The sequence below is a fragment of the Marmota flaviventris genome, chromosome 1 (assembly GCF_047511675.1).
Source record: "Marmota flaviventris isolate mMarFla1 chromosome 1, mMarFla1.hap1, whole genome shotgun sequence".
Lineage (NCBI taxonomy): Eukaryota > Metazoa > Chordata > Mammalia > Rodentia > Sciuridae > Marmota > Marmota flaviventris.
Genome location: NC_092498.1, coordinates 216,992,793 through 217,007,979, shown reverse-complemented (window position 1 = coordinate 217,007,979; position 15,187 = coordinate 216,992,793). Strand labels below are relative to the sequence as shown.

The 15,187-nt window shown below is 54.6% G+C and overlaps 1 protein-coding gene across 1 annotated transcript; it reads left to right on the top strand.

The window, feature by feature from the left end:
• The first annotated feature begins 371 nt into the window (after window positions 1-371).
• Window positions 372-14,337, top strand: Acsbg2 (acyl-CoA synthetase bubblegum family member 2). Its single transcript, XM_071605371.1, has 13 exons — window positions 372-379; window positions 873-1,122; window positions 4,691-4,779; window positions 5,252-5,372; window positions 6,354-6,434; window positions 6,595-6,744; window positions 6,863-7,069; window positions 10,031-10,212; window positions 10,289-10,522; window positions 12,373-12,590; window positions 12,832-12,971; window positions 13,517-13,763; window positions 14,255-14,337. Exons 1-13 carry the CDS (start codon window positions 372-374, stop codon window positions 14,335-14,337), a joined length of 2,010 nt encoding a protein of 669 aa, XP_071461472.1.
• The last annotated feature ends 850 nt before the right edge of the window (window positions 14,338-15,187 follow it).

Sequence of the window (15,187 nt, the reverse complement as noted above, 5' to 3'; positions counted from 1 at the left end):
ACATCCAGTCTGGACACTGCTTGTCGTCCTGTGGCTAGAGTCGGGAGGGTGCAAAGCTGACGAAAAGAAGGTGGATACAGGAGTAAGCACGACCCTGCCAATGGCAGAGAGGGGTGAAAATGTGTTGTGGGTGGGAAGCAGGGCTTGGGGGCCATGTGGATCCCTGCTGCTCCCAGGATGGCCCAGGCAGCCCAGTGAGTGGGGGGTGGTCACAGAACTAGAAAATGGCTTTTCACTAAGGTGAGCCCCCTTCTCCCCCCATGCCAGCCCCAAGGACCTTCATGAGGCGTCCCCTCTTCAAAAGGCTCCCGCTGCAGCTTTCCTGGGCCAGCTCCCACCCACTCCGGAGGGAAGCCTTCCCTGGCCGCCCCATGACCAGGTGAGCGCTGGGCCTCTGGGCGGGCCCTGTGAATGCCTGTGTGTGTGTCTGCCCAGGCCCAGCAGCCAAGACGCCCCCTGAGACCCTGGGATGGGAGACAGAGGCGCTCTGCACACCATGTCCTCCCGCAAGAGTCACAGGGCAGCACAGAAGCACCCTCTCCACCCAGAAAGTAAAAACAAAGGTTGGGGCTCGGAACCCCGGGCGAGGGGAGGCCTTCGCAGCGCTGGCGCCCTGGGGTTGCTGACCGTGCCTCCAAGAAGGCTGCCCGGGAGGGGAAGCGTGGCAGTCCCGCCGCCTGGAGCCCAAGGGAGGGCCTACGGGCCTCAGGCGGCTTCCCCCTGGGCTCTGCCCTCGGGCCAGGGCGTCTGCCCACCCCGCCGCCCTGCCCTCTCCTGCCTCCCCGTGCGCCCCTGCCTTTCCTGTCCAGGCCCCATCGGCTGCCCTCCCCCCCCCTCCGACCCGCGATCTCTGCTCGCCACTGGGGGCCCAGGACACACCTTGGCCCGCCCGCAGGCCAAAACTACTGGACCTGGGAGCGCCACGGCCAGGTGCAGCTGCGGCTGGAGAAGAACTCGCTGGACTATGAGGCGCCGCTCACCGTGCACGACATGGTCATGGACACGGCCATCAAGTACGCCGACTACATCGCGCTGGGCTCCAAGCACAGGAACGGCTGGCACACGCTCACCTACATCGAGTACTACGAACAGTGCCGGCGCGCCGCCAAGGCCTTCCTCAAGGTAGGTCCCGCGCCGCGCCTGCGCGCCGCCCGCCTCTCTGCTGCGCCTGTGCACCGAACCCCTGCGCCTGCGCGCCGCTGCGTCCCTCCCGCGCCTGCGCGGCGTCTCTCTCCACCGCGTGCTGCTCCGAGGCCGCCTCAGAGCTCAGGATTGAGAGCCTAAGGCTTAGGATCTGGGTTCCAGGCCTAGTCCCCGTTAGCCCCTCTGTGCCTCGTTTTCCCCATGTGAAACCATGTGAAACTCAGGGATTGTCTATTAAAAAATAAACAAATATATGCAAGATATATTTACATATAAAATGTTTTATGTTATACATACATGAAATGCGTTTTATATCTTATGCAAAAAATAAACTCCACAACTAAAATAGTAAGAAGTTATACTCAGGTATAACTAATTAGAACAAATAAAAAGTTTTCATGTTTTATATATCATACATAAAATAATGTGCATATGTTGTATGTGTAGATATATAATATGGATATTTATATATTTATATGTATATATGTCTATTATACATTTACATATGTGAACATAATTTTATACATGTTTTATATATTATATGTGTATATTTGTTTTATATATTATGCATATATTTCTTTTTTAAAATATTTTTTAGTTGTCAATGTACCTTTATTTTATTTATATGTGGAGCTGAGAATCAAACCCAGTGCCTCATGTATGCTAGGCAAGTGATCTACCACTGAGCTACAACCCCCGCCCTATATGTATATTTCTATGTGTTTGTATTGTGTGTATGTGTGTGCATATTTATTTATTTATTTATTTATTATTTTTAGATGTAGATGGAAACAATACCTTTATTTTATTTGTTTGTTTTTATGTGATACATACATGAAATGCATTTTATATCTTATGCAAAAAATAAACTCCACAACTAGAATAGTGAGAAGTTATACTCCATTTATATTCCACTTGCCAGGGGTCAAACCCAGTGCCTCATGCATACTAGGGAAGCGCTCTACCATTGAGCCACAACCCAGGCCCCTTATTTATTTATTTTTAACAGTACTGGGATGTAGAATGCCCAAACCCAGGAGCATTCTACATTTTAAGACAGGGTCTTGGAGCTGGGGTCATAGCTCAGTGGTAGAGCACTTGCCTAGCATAGGTTTGATTCTCAGCACCACATAAAAAAAATAAATAAATAAAACAAAGGGATTGTGTCATCTATGACTAAAAATATTTAAAAATTAAAAAAAAAAAGACAGGGTCTCATTAAGTTGTCCAGGCTGGCCTCAAACTTACAATCTGTTTGCTTTAGCCTCCCAAGTAGCTGGGATTATGGACATGTATCACCAGGCCCAGCTGTATTAATATACATTATATGCAAAATATACTATGGTTTATGTATTATGCATATATAGCATATATCTTACACACATGAATGTTTTATATATTCCACTTATAAGTATATTTTAAATATGGGCTGTGGCTGTGGCTCAGTAGTAGAGCAGTTGCCTAGCATGTGTCAGGCACTGGGTTTGATTCTCAGCACCACATAAAAAATAAACAAATAAAGTAAAGGCATTCTGTCCATCTACAACCACCAGAATTTTTCTTTTAATAAATGAATACATATCTTAAATAGGTCTAATGTATTCAATATATCATATGTTTATATGTTGACATTATACATTTGATTCTTGTATACTAGATTAATATACACTGATGTTTCATGTATAAATATATGAAACACTCCAGAACCTAGTTCTTGGTGGGGGCTGGACTTGCACGCCTGGGTAGCTCCCCACACACTGGACTTGGCACTGCCATCAGCTGTCATTCTGAGGATGGTTGTTACTGGGTCTCTTCTCAGGTCTTTCCTGACTGTCCTTGTTCTTAAAACCCACCTCCCTATGCCCTCTGCGACATGGTTCCTTTGTCACTGCCCAGCCCTCATGGCCGCCGGATCCTGTGGTCATTTGTGTTTAGTTGGTCTGTCCCATGAGGATGAGAAGTGGGGACTGCCTTGCTCTGGCGCAGCTCCCTTCTGGTGTGTGTTGATGTATGAACACCCGTTTTTCAGGTTAAGAAAGGGACCCGAGTGATGCCCACTCAACACAATGAATAGCTGCAGTAGGTGACAGTGATCTGTGACCCAGAGGAAACTGGGGCAGAAAAGGGATTAGAAAGCGCCAAGGACGTGGTTGAAATTTTAAAATATGATGGCCATGGAGAGAGTCTCGGTGACAGAAGGTGACATTTCAGCAAAGACCACAGGAACTGGGGAAAAGAGCCACGGAGGAAGGAGCAAAAGCCCTGAGGCAGAACTGTGTCTGGCGTGTTGGAGGCTCAGCAAGGAGCCCCTGTTGGAGCAGAGGAAAGGGGAGGCAGGTGGGGGAGTAGGGCTGGTCCTTGGGGGCCTTGTGGGCTACAAAGAGGACTTGGACTTTAACGCCAGGAGGTGGAAGCTGTGGAGGGCTGGCTGGGAGACTTTGGGCAGAGAAGAGACAGAACTTGGCTCAGATGCCCACTGTACCCGCTCTGGCGGCTGTGGGGAGGAACGCAGGGAAAGCAGTCAAAGTGGAGATGAAGATACTTTGGCAGAGATGGAGGACAGGAGGAGTGATCAGATTTGAAGGTGGAACCAACAGAATTTTCCGTGGGTTGGGTGTGTCAGACAATGAAAGGCACTGAGAGTGACCAAGACGTCTCACCTGCGCATCATGGAGATGGAGCCAAGGTCGAATGAGACTGTGGAAGGGTGAGAGGAGGGAGCAGGCATGGGCGGGGAGACATCAGCATTGCCACTGTGCTGCGTGGGGTCTGGGCGAGGAAGCAAAGACAGGCTGCTGTATCCAGGAGTCTGGGGTGGAAAGGAGAGACCCTGCCCAGGTCCGATGGGACCACCTGCCCAGTCCCCAGCCAGGGAGTGGAGCCCCATGTGTGCCCTGTTGGATTGTCAGTCATGTGCGCAGGCAGAGCTTGACCGCCGGCCATCCACACCAACATTTTATCTGAGAAGGTCAAAACAATTCAAACCTAACAACCGGGAGCCACCAAAACCTCAGCCTGGGGGGGGGGGAGACTGAAATGACGACACTGTGTCACTGAGAAGTTGCGTTTGACATCGTAGGGAAATAGCTGAAGGCCAGGAGAAGGGCCAAGATGCGTGGTGTGTGGACACAGTCAAGTTAGAAGAGCAGAGCGCAGAGTGGCCTGGCTCCACAGGATTTTCAGCATAAAATGCCAGAGCATGTTGTCAGTATCTTCTTGAGCTTCCTTAATCTCTGGGCTGCTGGGCTTTGGGTCCAGAACATGCTCTGTGGTGGACACTTGTCTGGGCCGGCAGTATTCCCTCCTGCAAGTTGTGACAGCCAAAAATGCTTCCAGGTGTCACCAAATGTCCCAGGGGGCAGAATCACCCTGGTCATGACCCCCATGAGTATATGGAAGCTGGTCTGTCATGAAGGCTGTCTTAGGAAAAAAGGACCAATGTTCCTCCGAGTGGGGATCCCCAGATTCTGGGCTCCCAAGCTTCCGGGCAGGTTGGGCGTGGTGACAGCCAAGCCCATCTGTGCCTGACAAGCTGTCCCTCCTCCAGCTGGGCCTGGAGCGCTTCCACAGCGTGGGGATCATGGGGTTCAACTCTGCGGAGTGGGCCATCGCCAGCATCGGAGCCATCATGGCAGGGTAAGGGGTACTGGTCTCTCTCCTGAGCCATTAAGGAGGAAGGCCACCAGCCCTCCCCCTTGTAGATGGTGGGGGTCTCATGGCAGAGTCCCCAGGACAGGGAGAGCTGACCTCCACTCCAGCTTAGGCTGTGCTCAGTGGGATTTGTCTAAGTGCCAGTCTGGAGCTCAGCTCACCTTCCAGACACTCTCTCCCCAGCAAACTCACACACCGCCTGTGACGCCCCTCTCCCTCCCCTCCTCCAGGAAGCCTTCCCTACCTCCCAGTCCTCAGGATTCCCCCACACTGAGCCCTCCCTCCACTAATCCCGAACACTGGGGGAATCCCTTAAGGACAGGCCCAGGCTTGGGCCATCCTTGAGTCCCACCTTCAGGGTACATCATGGTGGTTGGGGTACCGGGGACTCCCAAGAACCTTCTAGTTCTCCAGAGCACTCCCCAGCAGGCCTTCAGCTCCTGGATTCTGCTTCCAGAGGTTTCTCTGTTGGCATCTTGTCCACCACCTCCCCAAAAGCTTGCCAGGTCATCGCTGAGAACACGGATATGGACATCTTTGTGGTGGACAATGACAGGCAGCTGCAGAAAGTCACCCAGGTTAGTGACACTCTGGCCTGCGAAAACCAGGAGGCACACCAGGGGGCACAGTGCAGGCAAAGGCACGGGCCTCACCCAGTAATGAGGGGAGTCCCCTGTGTGTCCCATGAGTGGACATGACGTGCCACTCACCATGGCATTGTATAAGTGTAGTCACTGCCTCTGGTTCCAGAGCATTGTCACTGCCCTGAAGGGACAGTCACTCCCCAGACCTGGAAGCCAGCCATCCACCTTGTGTTTAGGGATTTGCTTGTGCAGATTTGTCACCTAAATGATATCATGCAACCAAATCCACGGTGGGGGACCTGACTGTCCACAGTGCGAGGCTGAGCGGCAGCGAGGTGCTCTTAGGCAGGGGCTCTGAGACCTTGCTCCCTGCTCTGGGTATACACCCAAAAGATTGGAAAATAGGATCTTGAAGAGAGATCTGAACCCACCCCGAGTCACAGTGGCATGATTCATAGTATTCAGGAGGGGGAAGGAACCCAAGTGTCCATCAACAGATCAATGGACAAATTCAGAGTGTCCAGCCAGACCCTGGAGTACCACTCAGCCCTGAGAGAGGACAGGCTCTGACACACATTGCAGCACGGGTGGACCTTGAGGACCTTGCACTCAGCAAGAACAGAACCAGAAGGACACTGGGTGTGGCTTTACTTATGTGAAACATCTAGGATATACAGATCCATGTGAAAGGTGGCTTCGTGGTCACCAGGGCTGAGGAAGGGGAATGACTGCTAATGGGCATGGGGTTTCCTTTTTGGATGAAGGAATGTTCTGGAACCAGGTCATATACACAGCATTATGAATGTGCTCCTGACTTCGTCTGCTTTAGAATGGTTCAGGGTGGTACGATCACACGTTATTTTGCCACATTAAGGACATGGGGGACCCCCTCTTCACCTCTGGAAGAAGCCCCGGACAGCAGGAGCCTGGGGGCTACTTGCTTCCATGCCCTGCTGAGCGCAGTGTGCCTTCCAGATCCAGAGCTACCTGAAGCATCTGAAGGGCATCGTGCAGTACAAGGATGAGCTTCAAGTGGAGCAGGAGAATCTATATTCAGTACGCCCCAGCCGGGGAGGGCGGGCAGGCAGCCACAGCTGGCCAGGGACCAAGAGCCCCAGCCTCTGGCCTGGGGCCGAGGACACTGGGCTGTGGGAGACAGACTCCTTCCAGGGGCTGCCTCTGGCCCCAAGAGCCTAACCCACAGACCTCTCTGCAGTGGAAGGAGTTCCTGAACCTTGCAGGAGACATCTCAGATGAGAAACTTGACAGGGTCATCGACTCCCAAAAACCCAACCAGTGTTGCACCTTGGTCTACAGCATGGGGTCCACGAGCCTCTCAAAGATTGTGATGCTCAGCCATGACAATGTGAGTGATCTGCCTGGAGGGGGCTGGAACCTACCTGCCTGTCCCCAGCTGGCCATGTGGCTACTCCTGGGGATTGAGACTAAAACAGCCTGCAGGTGACTAGTCAGTTGCCCTTCAGATCACCTGGACCACGGCGGCCACCGTCCAGAGCCTCTGTTATAAGTGTCCCCCGGAAGGGCAGGAGGTCCTGGTGAGCTACTTGCCACTCAGCTACATCAAGGCCCAGATTTTCGACATGTGGGTGGCCATCTTGGTGGCGGGGACACTGTACTTTGCCCCACCAGAGGCTGGGAGAGTGGGTATGATTCCACGTCCCCCTGGAGCGGTGAGTGGCCTCCTCTCTCCCCCCTTTCTCTTCCCGCTTCTTCCCTCCCTCGAGGTCGGTGGCTAGGGAGGGCTCCCTGGGTGGGGGGCTCGGGCCAGAACAGAAATCCTCACCCTGCACCCCCTGGCTGTGCGGGCTTGGCCCTTCCCCTTTCTGGGCCTCAGTTTTTCCGTGTGCAAGGCACGGGGGGTGGAGCAGACGTCAACCAATGTCACTGAGCGTGACAACATGTGGCCACCACTTGGGCCAGAAGGGCAAGTGCAGGCAGCTGGACTGAAGCACCAGGAGTGGAGTGGACACGCCCTCAGGGCTCTGGGCATGTGAGCTGAGCCACACCGCGGGGTCCACCGCGCGCGAGAACAGCAGCCTAGAAAGGAAGGGAATTCTGTGGGGTGCCATGGCCAGGCCCATCATCCCAGCGGCCCGGGAGGCTGAGGCAGGAGGGTTGCAGGTTCAAAGCCAGCCTCAGCAACTTAGTGAGGCCCTAAGCAACTCAGGGAGACCCTGTCTCTAAATAAAATATAAAAAAAAAAGGGACTGGGATATGGCTCAGTGGGCAAGGGCCCCTGGGTTCAATCCCTGGTGCCTGGTACCAAAAAAAAAAAAAAAAAAAAGGAAGGGAATTCTGACACCTGGTGCAGTGTGCGCAGACCTTGAGGACAGTATGCTCAGTGAGAACCGGTCACAGAAGGACTCACCCTGCAGGACCCACCCACAGGAGGTCCCTGGAGTCTCCAGATCCACAGACAGGAAGCAGCACGGTGGGAGCCGGGGCTGGGGTGGGGTGTGGTGGTGAATGGGCAGTTTGGGGAGATGAGATCACTCTGGAGATGGATGGTGGGGACAGCTGCATGGGCATGTGACTGTGCTTTTGCCACTGAACCTAGACCTAGTTAATGAGGCTGGGCGAGGTGGCAAGTGCGTGTGGTCCCAGCTGCTCGGGAGGCTGAGGCAGGATTGCTTGAGCCCAGGAGTTCAAGGCCAGCCTGGGCAGCACGCTGAGAACCCCATTTCAAAAAAAAAAAGAAGGAGAAGAAAAAGAAAAACAGGTTAACATGGTGAATTTTGTACACTATTAAAAACAAAAGCACAGCAGGTCCCCAGCACAGGAGGTGAGACTCCCTTCCTGATGCGCCCGTGTGAACACAGAGGTGCACGTTGCCATCAAGCGTCACACTAACTGCCCTGGGACCACTGTCTGCAGACCTCCAGGGAAGGAGCGAGGAGTGGACAATTTCAGCTTTCTGGGCCAAGAGATCAATTAATGGTGTTTGTAGACTTAGGGAAAGAACACGTTTTCACAAATTTCTTGAGGGGAAAAAAGGCAAGTTTTTATGGACATGAACATTGGAATTTCATGTCGTTTTCATTGTCATGGAGCCCTGCTGGGGGTGTGCTAGGGATGGAGCCCAAGACTTGGCGCCCAGCCCCTGTGTGACAATTTTCTTTTAAAATTTAAAGAGTAATTAATTTTAAAGAATTAATTTAAAACCTTTAAAAGAGCCAGGTGCAGTGGTGCACGCCTGTAATCCCAGTGGCTTGGGAGGCTGAGACAGGAGGATCACAAGTTGAAAGCCAGCCTCAGCAATGGCGAGGCACTAAGCAACTCAGTGAGACCCTGTCTCCAAATAAAATATAAAATAGGGCTGGGATGTGGTTCAGGGGTTGAGTGCCCCTGAGTTCAATCTATGGGGCCAAACAAACAAAACGTTTAGATGATACACAGTTGTCAGTGTTTCTGGATTCAGCGTGACCATTCAATCCGTGGATCCCATCAGGGCAATCAGCATTCGTACCGCCTTATGCACTGACCATTTTTGTGTTGGGATCCTTAGGCAATTTTTTTGTTTGTTTGTTTTTGGTTTTGTACCAGGGATTGAACCCAGGGGCACTCAACCACTGAGCCACATCCCTAGACCCTTTTATTTTTTGAGACAGGGTCTTGCTAAGTTACTTAGGACCTCACTAAGTGCTGAGGGTGGACTCGAACTTGTGATCCTCCTGCCTCGGCCTCAAGAATCATTGAGATTGCAGGCACACGCCCCCGTGCCCAGCTCTTCTAGCAATATTTTAAAAGTACATACATAATGACCTGCACAGGTGCCAGTGACCCTGGGTTCATCTTAATCAGTGTCTTGCTCTCCATCCTTCTCTACTAATATTCTGGTTGAGGTCATGGCAGAATCTTTCTTGGTAAGAGAAGACTTTAGGGGCTTGGGGGTATAGCAGCGGTAGAGCGTTTGCCTCCCATGTGCAAGGCCCTGGGTTCAATCCTCAGCACCACATAAAAATAAATAAATTAATTAATTAAATAAAGTTATTTTTAAAAAGAGAGAGAGAAGACTTTAAAATGTTGCAAAATCAGTTTATCCCGCCTCCACTGCCCCCGCCCCCACCCTCCCCTGGCCTCGCTCTGTGTGTCGCGTGCTTGTCTCTCCCCGTCTCAGCCTGGCCCTCTCCTCTTGGCTTGCTCTAGCCCTGTGCCCGTCTCTGTCTGGAGCTCTGTGTCTTTCTCCCTCCCTCTCTGTTTCTGTCTCTCTTCCTAGCACCATCTCTGAATGTCTCTGTCTCTCTCTCTCTCTCTCCCTCCCTGCCTCTATCTCTTCACTCTCTCCATCTCCTCCTTTCCCCTTCCTTCCCTCCCTCCCTCCCTTTCTCTTCCCCCTTCTCCCCCCCCCCCTCGTCTGCCCTCACTGCCTCCCTATGACGGCCTTGGGCCTTCACAAGCCCTCCTGGCTGCATCTCCATCCCTATGCCAGGGCAGATGCTTCTGGAGCCCACTCCTGCTCTGGATGTGGCCACCACTCTGTCCCTATATCCTTCCAGCCCTACCCCAGCTCCTAGCCACCATCCTCAGGCCGAGAGTTCCAAATCTGTAGCCCTAGGGTGGATGGAGGGCTGGACGTGGGCAGTGCTGTCCAGTTGGGGAACCAGCATGGCGCCCCATCCTGTCCCATGCAGGGCTTCCTGATGGACATGCTGCAGGAGGTGCAGCCCACCACATTCTACGGCACCCCATGGATCTGGGAGAGGATGCTGGACAACCTCAAGACCAGCCAGCTGGACTCCTCCACCTTCCGCCGGAAGCTGGACTGCTGGGCCATGAAGCTGGGGCTCAACACCAACAAGAAGAGGATGTTTGAGTGAGGCTGGGCACCCGCAGGGACGTGGGGTGGGCGGCCGAGGCCACGCCAGGCTCCCGTGGGTGTGCTTCTCAAGGCAGGTCCATCCCCCGCTGTGCTTCCGCTTGGCCAAGATGCTGACGTTCAACAGAGCCAGGAAGTTCCTGGGCCTGAGTCACTGCGAGCAGTTCTTCAACATTGGCCTGGGGCTCCCCATGGCCACCCTGGACTTCTTCCTCAGCCTGAACATCCCCATCTTCGAGCTCTATGGCCTGTCCGAGGGCACGGGCATCCACACCCTCTCCAGCCACCAGGCCTTCCGGCTGCCAAGGTGGGTTCTGGCGAGGACCTGGATGCACCCGGGGCTTGTGCAGTTCCCGAGTATGGCTGTCACCCCAGCCAGCCTCCCATCTAAGGAACATATGTCCCGAAGTACATGACCAGTACCCTTTCTGGGTCCGGACCCGAAGCCCTTTGGGTTTGTTTTTGATTTGAAAATCATTATTATTGTTTTTACTAAAGGTAAAAATAGTCATCTTTGACTGGTGTCTCTATGAGCTGCTATTAAAAGTGACCTCCAAGCACAGTAACCCAGGACAACATCTCATAGTTCCTGTGGGTCAGGAATCTGGGAGCTGTTTCCTAGGTCCTGAGTTTGGGGACAGGCTGCTGGCCAGGGCCATCTCTCCCAAAGGCCACTGGAGCTGGAGGGTTCTCTGCTGAGATGACTCCCTTGCAGGCTGAAGCTGGAGGCCCCACCCAGCTTCTTGCTGGCTCTTATCAGGAGGCTTAGTTCCTTTGCTATGTGGCCCTCACCCCAGGGCTGCTTGAGGTTCCTCCTGTCATGGCAGCCAACTTACCTCAGAGCAAGAGATCAAGGTGAAAGGCATGATGTCCTCTGGGACTAGGGCTCTGAGAGTGGCCAGATTTAGCAAAAACAAAAAACAAAAAAACAGGACATCCAGTTAAGTTTGCACTTTAGATAAACAGTGAATCATTGTTTTAGTATATCCTATGTACTATATGGGCCATTCTTATACTAAAACCAAAATTTGCCTAACATTCAAATTTAAGCATGTGTCTTATATTTGATCTGACCTTAGAAGTGGCACTTGGTCAGTTCTGCCACATCTCTCCAGCCATGGGAGACACCAGACCTATCACCATGGGGGAGGGGTTTCACAAGGATGTGAACACCAGGAGGCACCGGGACCTTCAGTGTCCCAAAGGGGCTCACGGGGGAGGTTTAGCAGGGGATTTGGGCAGTAGTTGTTTCATGGCAGCTCCTGGGCTGGGCAGAACCCTATACTGCAGGACCCGTTCTGGGTGGGTGGCTGACAGGGGCCCTCCCAGCTGCAGGGCACTGAGGGTGGCAGGTCCTGACCTCAGTCGTCCGTCCGAGTGGAGGGGGACGCTCTGGCGCTCGGCCTGGAGCGGGTGCAGCGCAGCCTGCTGGCCGTCCCCCTGGAGCGGTGCAGTGCGGTCTGCTGGCTGTCCCCCACCCTGCCGCCTCAGCCTTCGTACCTTCACATTTTTTCTCGTTGGCTTGCAGGTGGCAGGCCTCTCACTGTGTCCTCAAGTGACCAAAAAAGAAAAAAAAAACAAGCAGGAGTGTTCTCTGCAGCCTCTTTAATAAGGGCACTAATCCCACCTTGGGCCCCGCAAGTCCTGATCTGACCCAGTCACCTCCCACCCCGTCTGCAGGGACCACCCCGGGGAGTCCGGGTTTTAGCATGTGAATTTTGCCAGAAAGGGCACAGCTGGGGCCTCAGCGATGAGCACCTGGCCACTGCTTGGCCCCAGCTGAGTGTCCAGCTGGGTCTCCTGGGAGAAAGCAGGGCAGGGATGGGGGTGCCCGCATGTCCTGGTAGGAACCTGGAGCTTGGGGAGGCGAAGGGCCAGGTCTCCAAGCAGCTGAGCAGCAGGAGAGCCCCCTCCTGCCCCAGTATTCTGGATCCTACTTCTCCTGCATGGAAACCCGCAGCAGCAGCTGGCCCGCCCTAGAGGCGTCTTGCTGTGTCCCCTGGGCTGGGGGCCATGAGATCACACTGGCAGTCTCCCTTCAACCTTGGCTCTGTGCCTTGTGGGACTCTAGGTCCCAGAGGAAGCCAGGAACCCTTAAAAGGGGCTGCGCACAGGGTGTGGCACCTGGCAGCGTCTGACCACCCCCCTCCCCTCCAGCTGTGGGAAGGGGCTCCCCAACACCCACACCAAGGTGAAGAAGGAGAACGAGAAGTGCATTGGGAACATCTGCATCTGGGGCCGGAACATCTTCATGGGGTATCTCAATGACAAGGAGGGCACCCAGAAGATGATGGACTGCTACGGCTGGATGAACACCAGGGACCTGGGCTGCTTGGACGTTAATGGCTTCCTTTATGTCTTGGGCAATGTCAAGGGTGAGGCAGGGTTGGGCCTGTGGGGCTGCCATGGATGGTGGTGCAGGTGGCATACAGCACAAGGCCACTTAGGGCCAATACTGGGCTTGGAGGCAGGGCCCCCCTTGTGTGCCTGGGCTGCTGTTCTGCAAGCCGGGGCTGCTGTGGGACGGTGTCTCCTACCTGATCTGCTGCATTGGCCTCCACGGTGGCCGACTGGATGTGGCTTTTCAGAGTTGACCCTCCTCCCTCCCACATGTAGACCTCATCACCCTGAGCTCAGGGGAGAAGATCAACCCCCGCCCCATCGAGGAGCGGGTGAAGATGCAGATCCCCATCGTGCGCCACGTCATGGTGGTGGGCCAGGACGCCCCGTACCTGTGTGCCCTCCTCACACTGAAGGTGCCTCGGACAGTCTGGGATGGCGGCTGGTTGGTGGGAACTGCTGTCCTGTTGCAGGAAGAGGAAATCGAGGCTCAGAGCTGGGGGGGTGACTTGTCAGTCCCCAGCACGGAGGGCCCCCCTGGCTCTGAGGGCAGCGGAGCCTGGTGTTTGTCCTATGGCCTTTCTCAGAGTGGGTGGAGGGCCACTGCTCAGGGATGCCTGGTCCAGGACCTCGGCCACACTCCGATTGTAGGGGAGAGTGGGCTCTGGGGACCGGAGGTGCTGGCCTCCACAGGGACAGGAACTCCCCAGGAGAGCAGCATCCCAGCCACGCCAGGCTCGCCCTCTCCAGGAGGGGAGCCCTGCACACAGGGGACATCCCCTCCCTCCTCCTGGAGGCAGCCAGGACCTGGGTCTGGGAGTGAGTGCTGTCGCAGTGGATGGGCTGGGTGGAACAGGACAGACGGTCTAGTGACCGGTGACCCACGGTGGCCAGCCCCTGGCCTGGTGTGGTGGTGGGTGTGGATGGTTGGGGGGCAGCCTGACCCCGGCCCCCTCCACAGTGCCAGATCAACTCAGAGACTGGAGAGCCCCGCACAGCACTGACCAGCGAAGCCGTGGCTTTCTGCCGGAAGCTCAAGAGCCAGTCCACCAGGCTGACGGACATCCTCCACAAACGCGACCCCGTTGTCATGGAGTTCATCAGCCAGGGGATTAAGGCTGTGAATGCAGGGGCGCCCTCAGAGAGTGCCAGGATCATCAAGTGGGCCATACTGGACACAGACTTCTCCGTGGGTGGCGGGGAGCTCGGTGAGCAGATGGTGGGCCGTGGTCCTGGTTGGTCACTGGCCTGCCAGCTCCTCAGACATGGGGGATAGGCCTTGACCAGCAAAACCTCCCCAGCCCCGTGCGTGTGTGGGATGCGATGAGGAGGCTCCTTTCCCCAGGGCTTCCTCTGGAATGGAAGAGGCGCTGCCCCCAACGCTGCACCCCACCCTGCATGTGTCCACATCTGATCCAGACTTTTGGTGCAGTCTCCACCTGAGAGTGTCCATGGAGTCTGGATTTTGTCCTTGAAGTGTGCCCCAGGGGTCATTTGCACCCTAGGACCTTGAACACTTTTGTCAGAATGCTCCAGATCTCAGGGTGGGGTCCCCACACCTGCCCCCGGTTCCCTTCCGATGGCTCCCAGTAGAGCCTCCAGCTCCCCAGGACCCGCCCTCTACACCCTGGAGCCGCTCGCCCTGCTGCGTGGGGGCCTCCCAGGGGCAGGTCCACTTCATACCTCTGCTCTGTCACAGGAATCACGGAAAGACTGAAGAGGGTGGCGGTGGCCAAGATGTACCAAGCGGAAATCAATGACTTCTATGAGGATTTGGGTTAATGACCAGGAGGCTCTGCTGGGCTGCCTTCTCCGCAGGTGGCCTGACCCCTGCCTCTCTCCCTCCTGTTGACAGTCCAGGGCTGATTCCCAGAGGAAGGGAAAGTGCCTGTAGTGAGGCCGGTTTGAAGGAAACTGGCTCTCTCTGGACAAGTGCTTTACAGTTTCATAATAAACTTGGTTCACTAGGGCGGCTCTCAGCTGGGACGATCCTGCCCCCGGGGCATCCTGGGTGGTGTCTGGGCACCTGTGTCTGTCAGCCTGGGGAGCTGATGGCCTGGAGTGCTCAGCAGGAGGAACTGCCCGCCCAGCTCTGAGATGTCTCAGTGCTGAGAGGGACCCTGGGCTCAACCAAGTCCTCACTCTGGCTTTGAGTGGAGGTCCTGGGAGACTCAAAACTGCTGCATTGGAGCCCACAGGCTTCTTGCTTTACTCCCAAAATGATTCATGTGAGAAGCCACTGAGGGGCAGCTAGAGACTGGCTCCTCCACAGACAGGGGCCACTGCTGTGTGCCAGTGCCCGAGGCACAGGTGCTGGGTGAGCCTAGGTGCAGGGAGGAGGGGACACCCAGGTTCACACACTGTACTCATGAGGAACACTTAGGGGACTCATGGTTCAAATGGTGCACATTAAACCCCACCTAGAACCCAACCATTAGAAGAGATGTGGAAATGAGCTCAGAGCCAGGCACGGTGGCCATGCCTGTCATCCCAGTGAGTTGGGAGGCTGAGACAGGAGGATTGCAAGGTTGAGGCCATCCTTAACAACTTAGTGTCAGCCTGTCTCAAAATGAAAAATAAGCAGGGCTGGGGGTGCCAACCTCAGGAGCTCAGATCCAAGACCCTCCCCCAA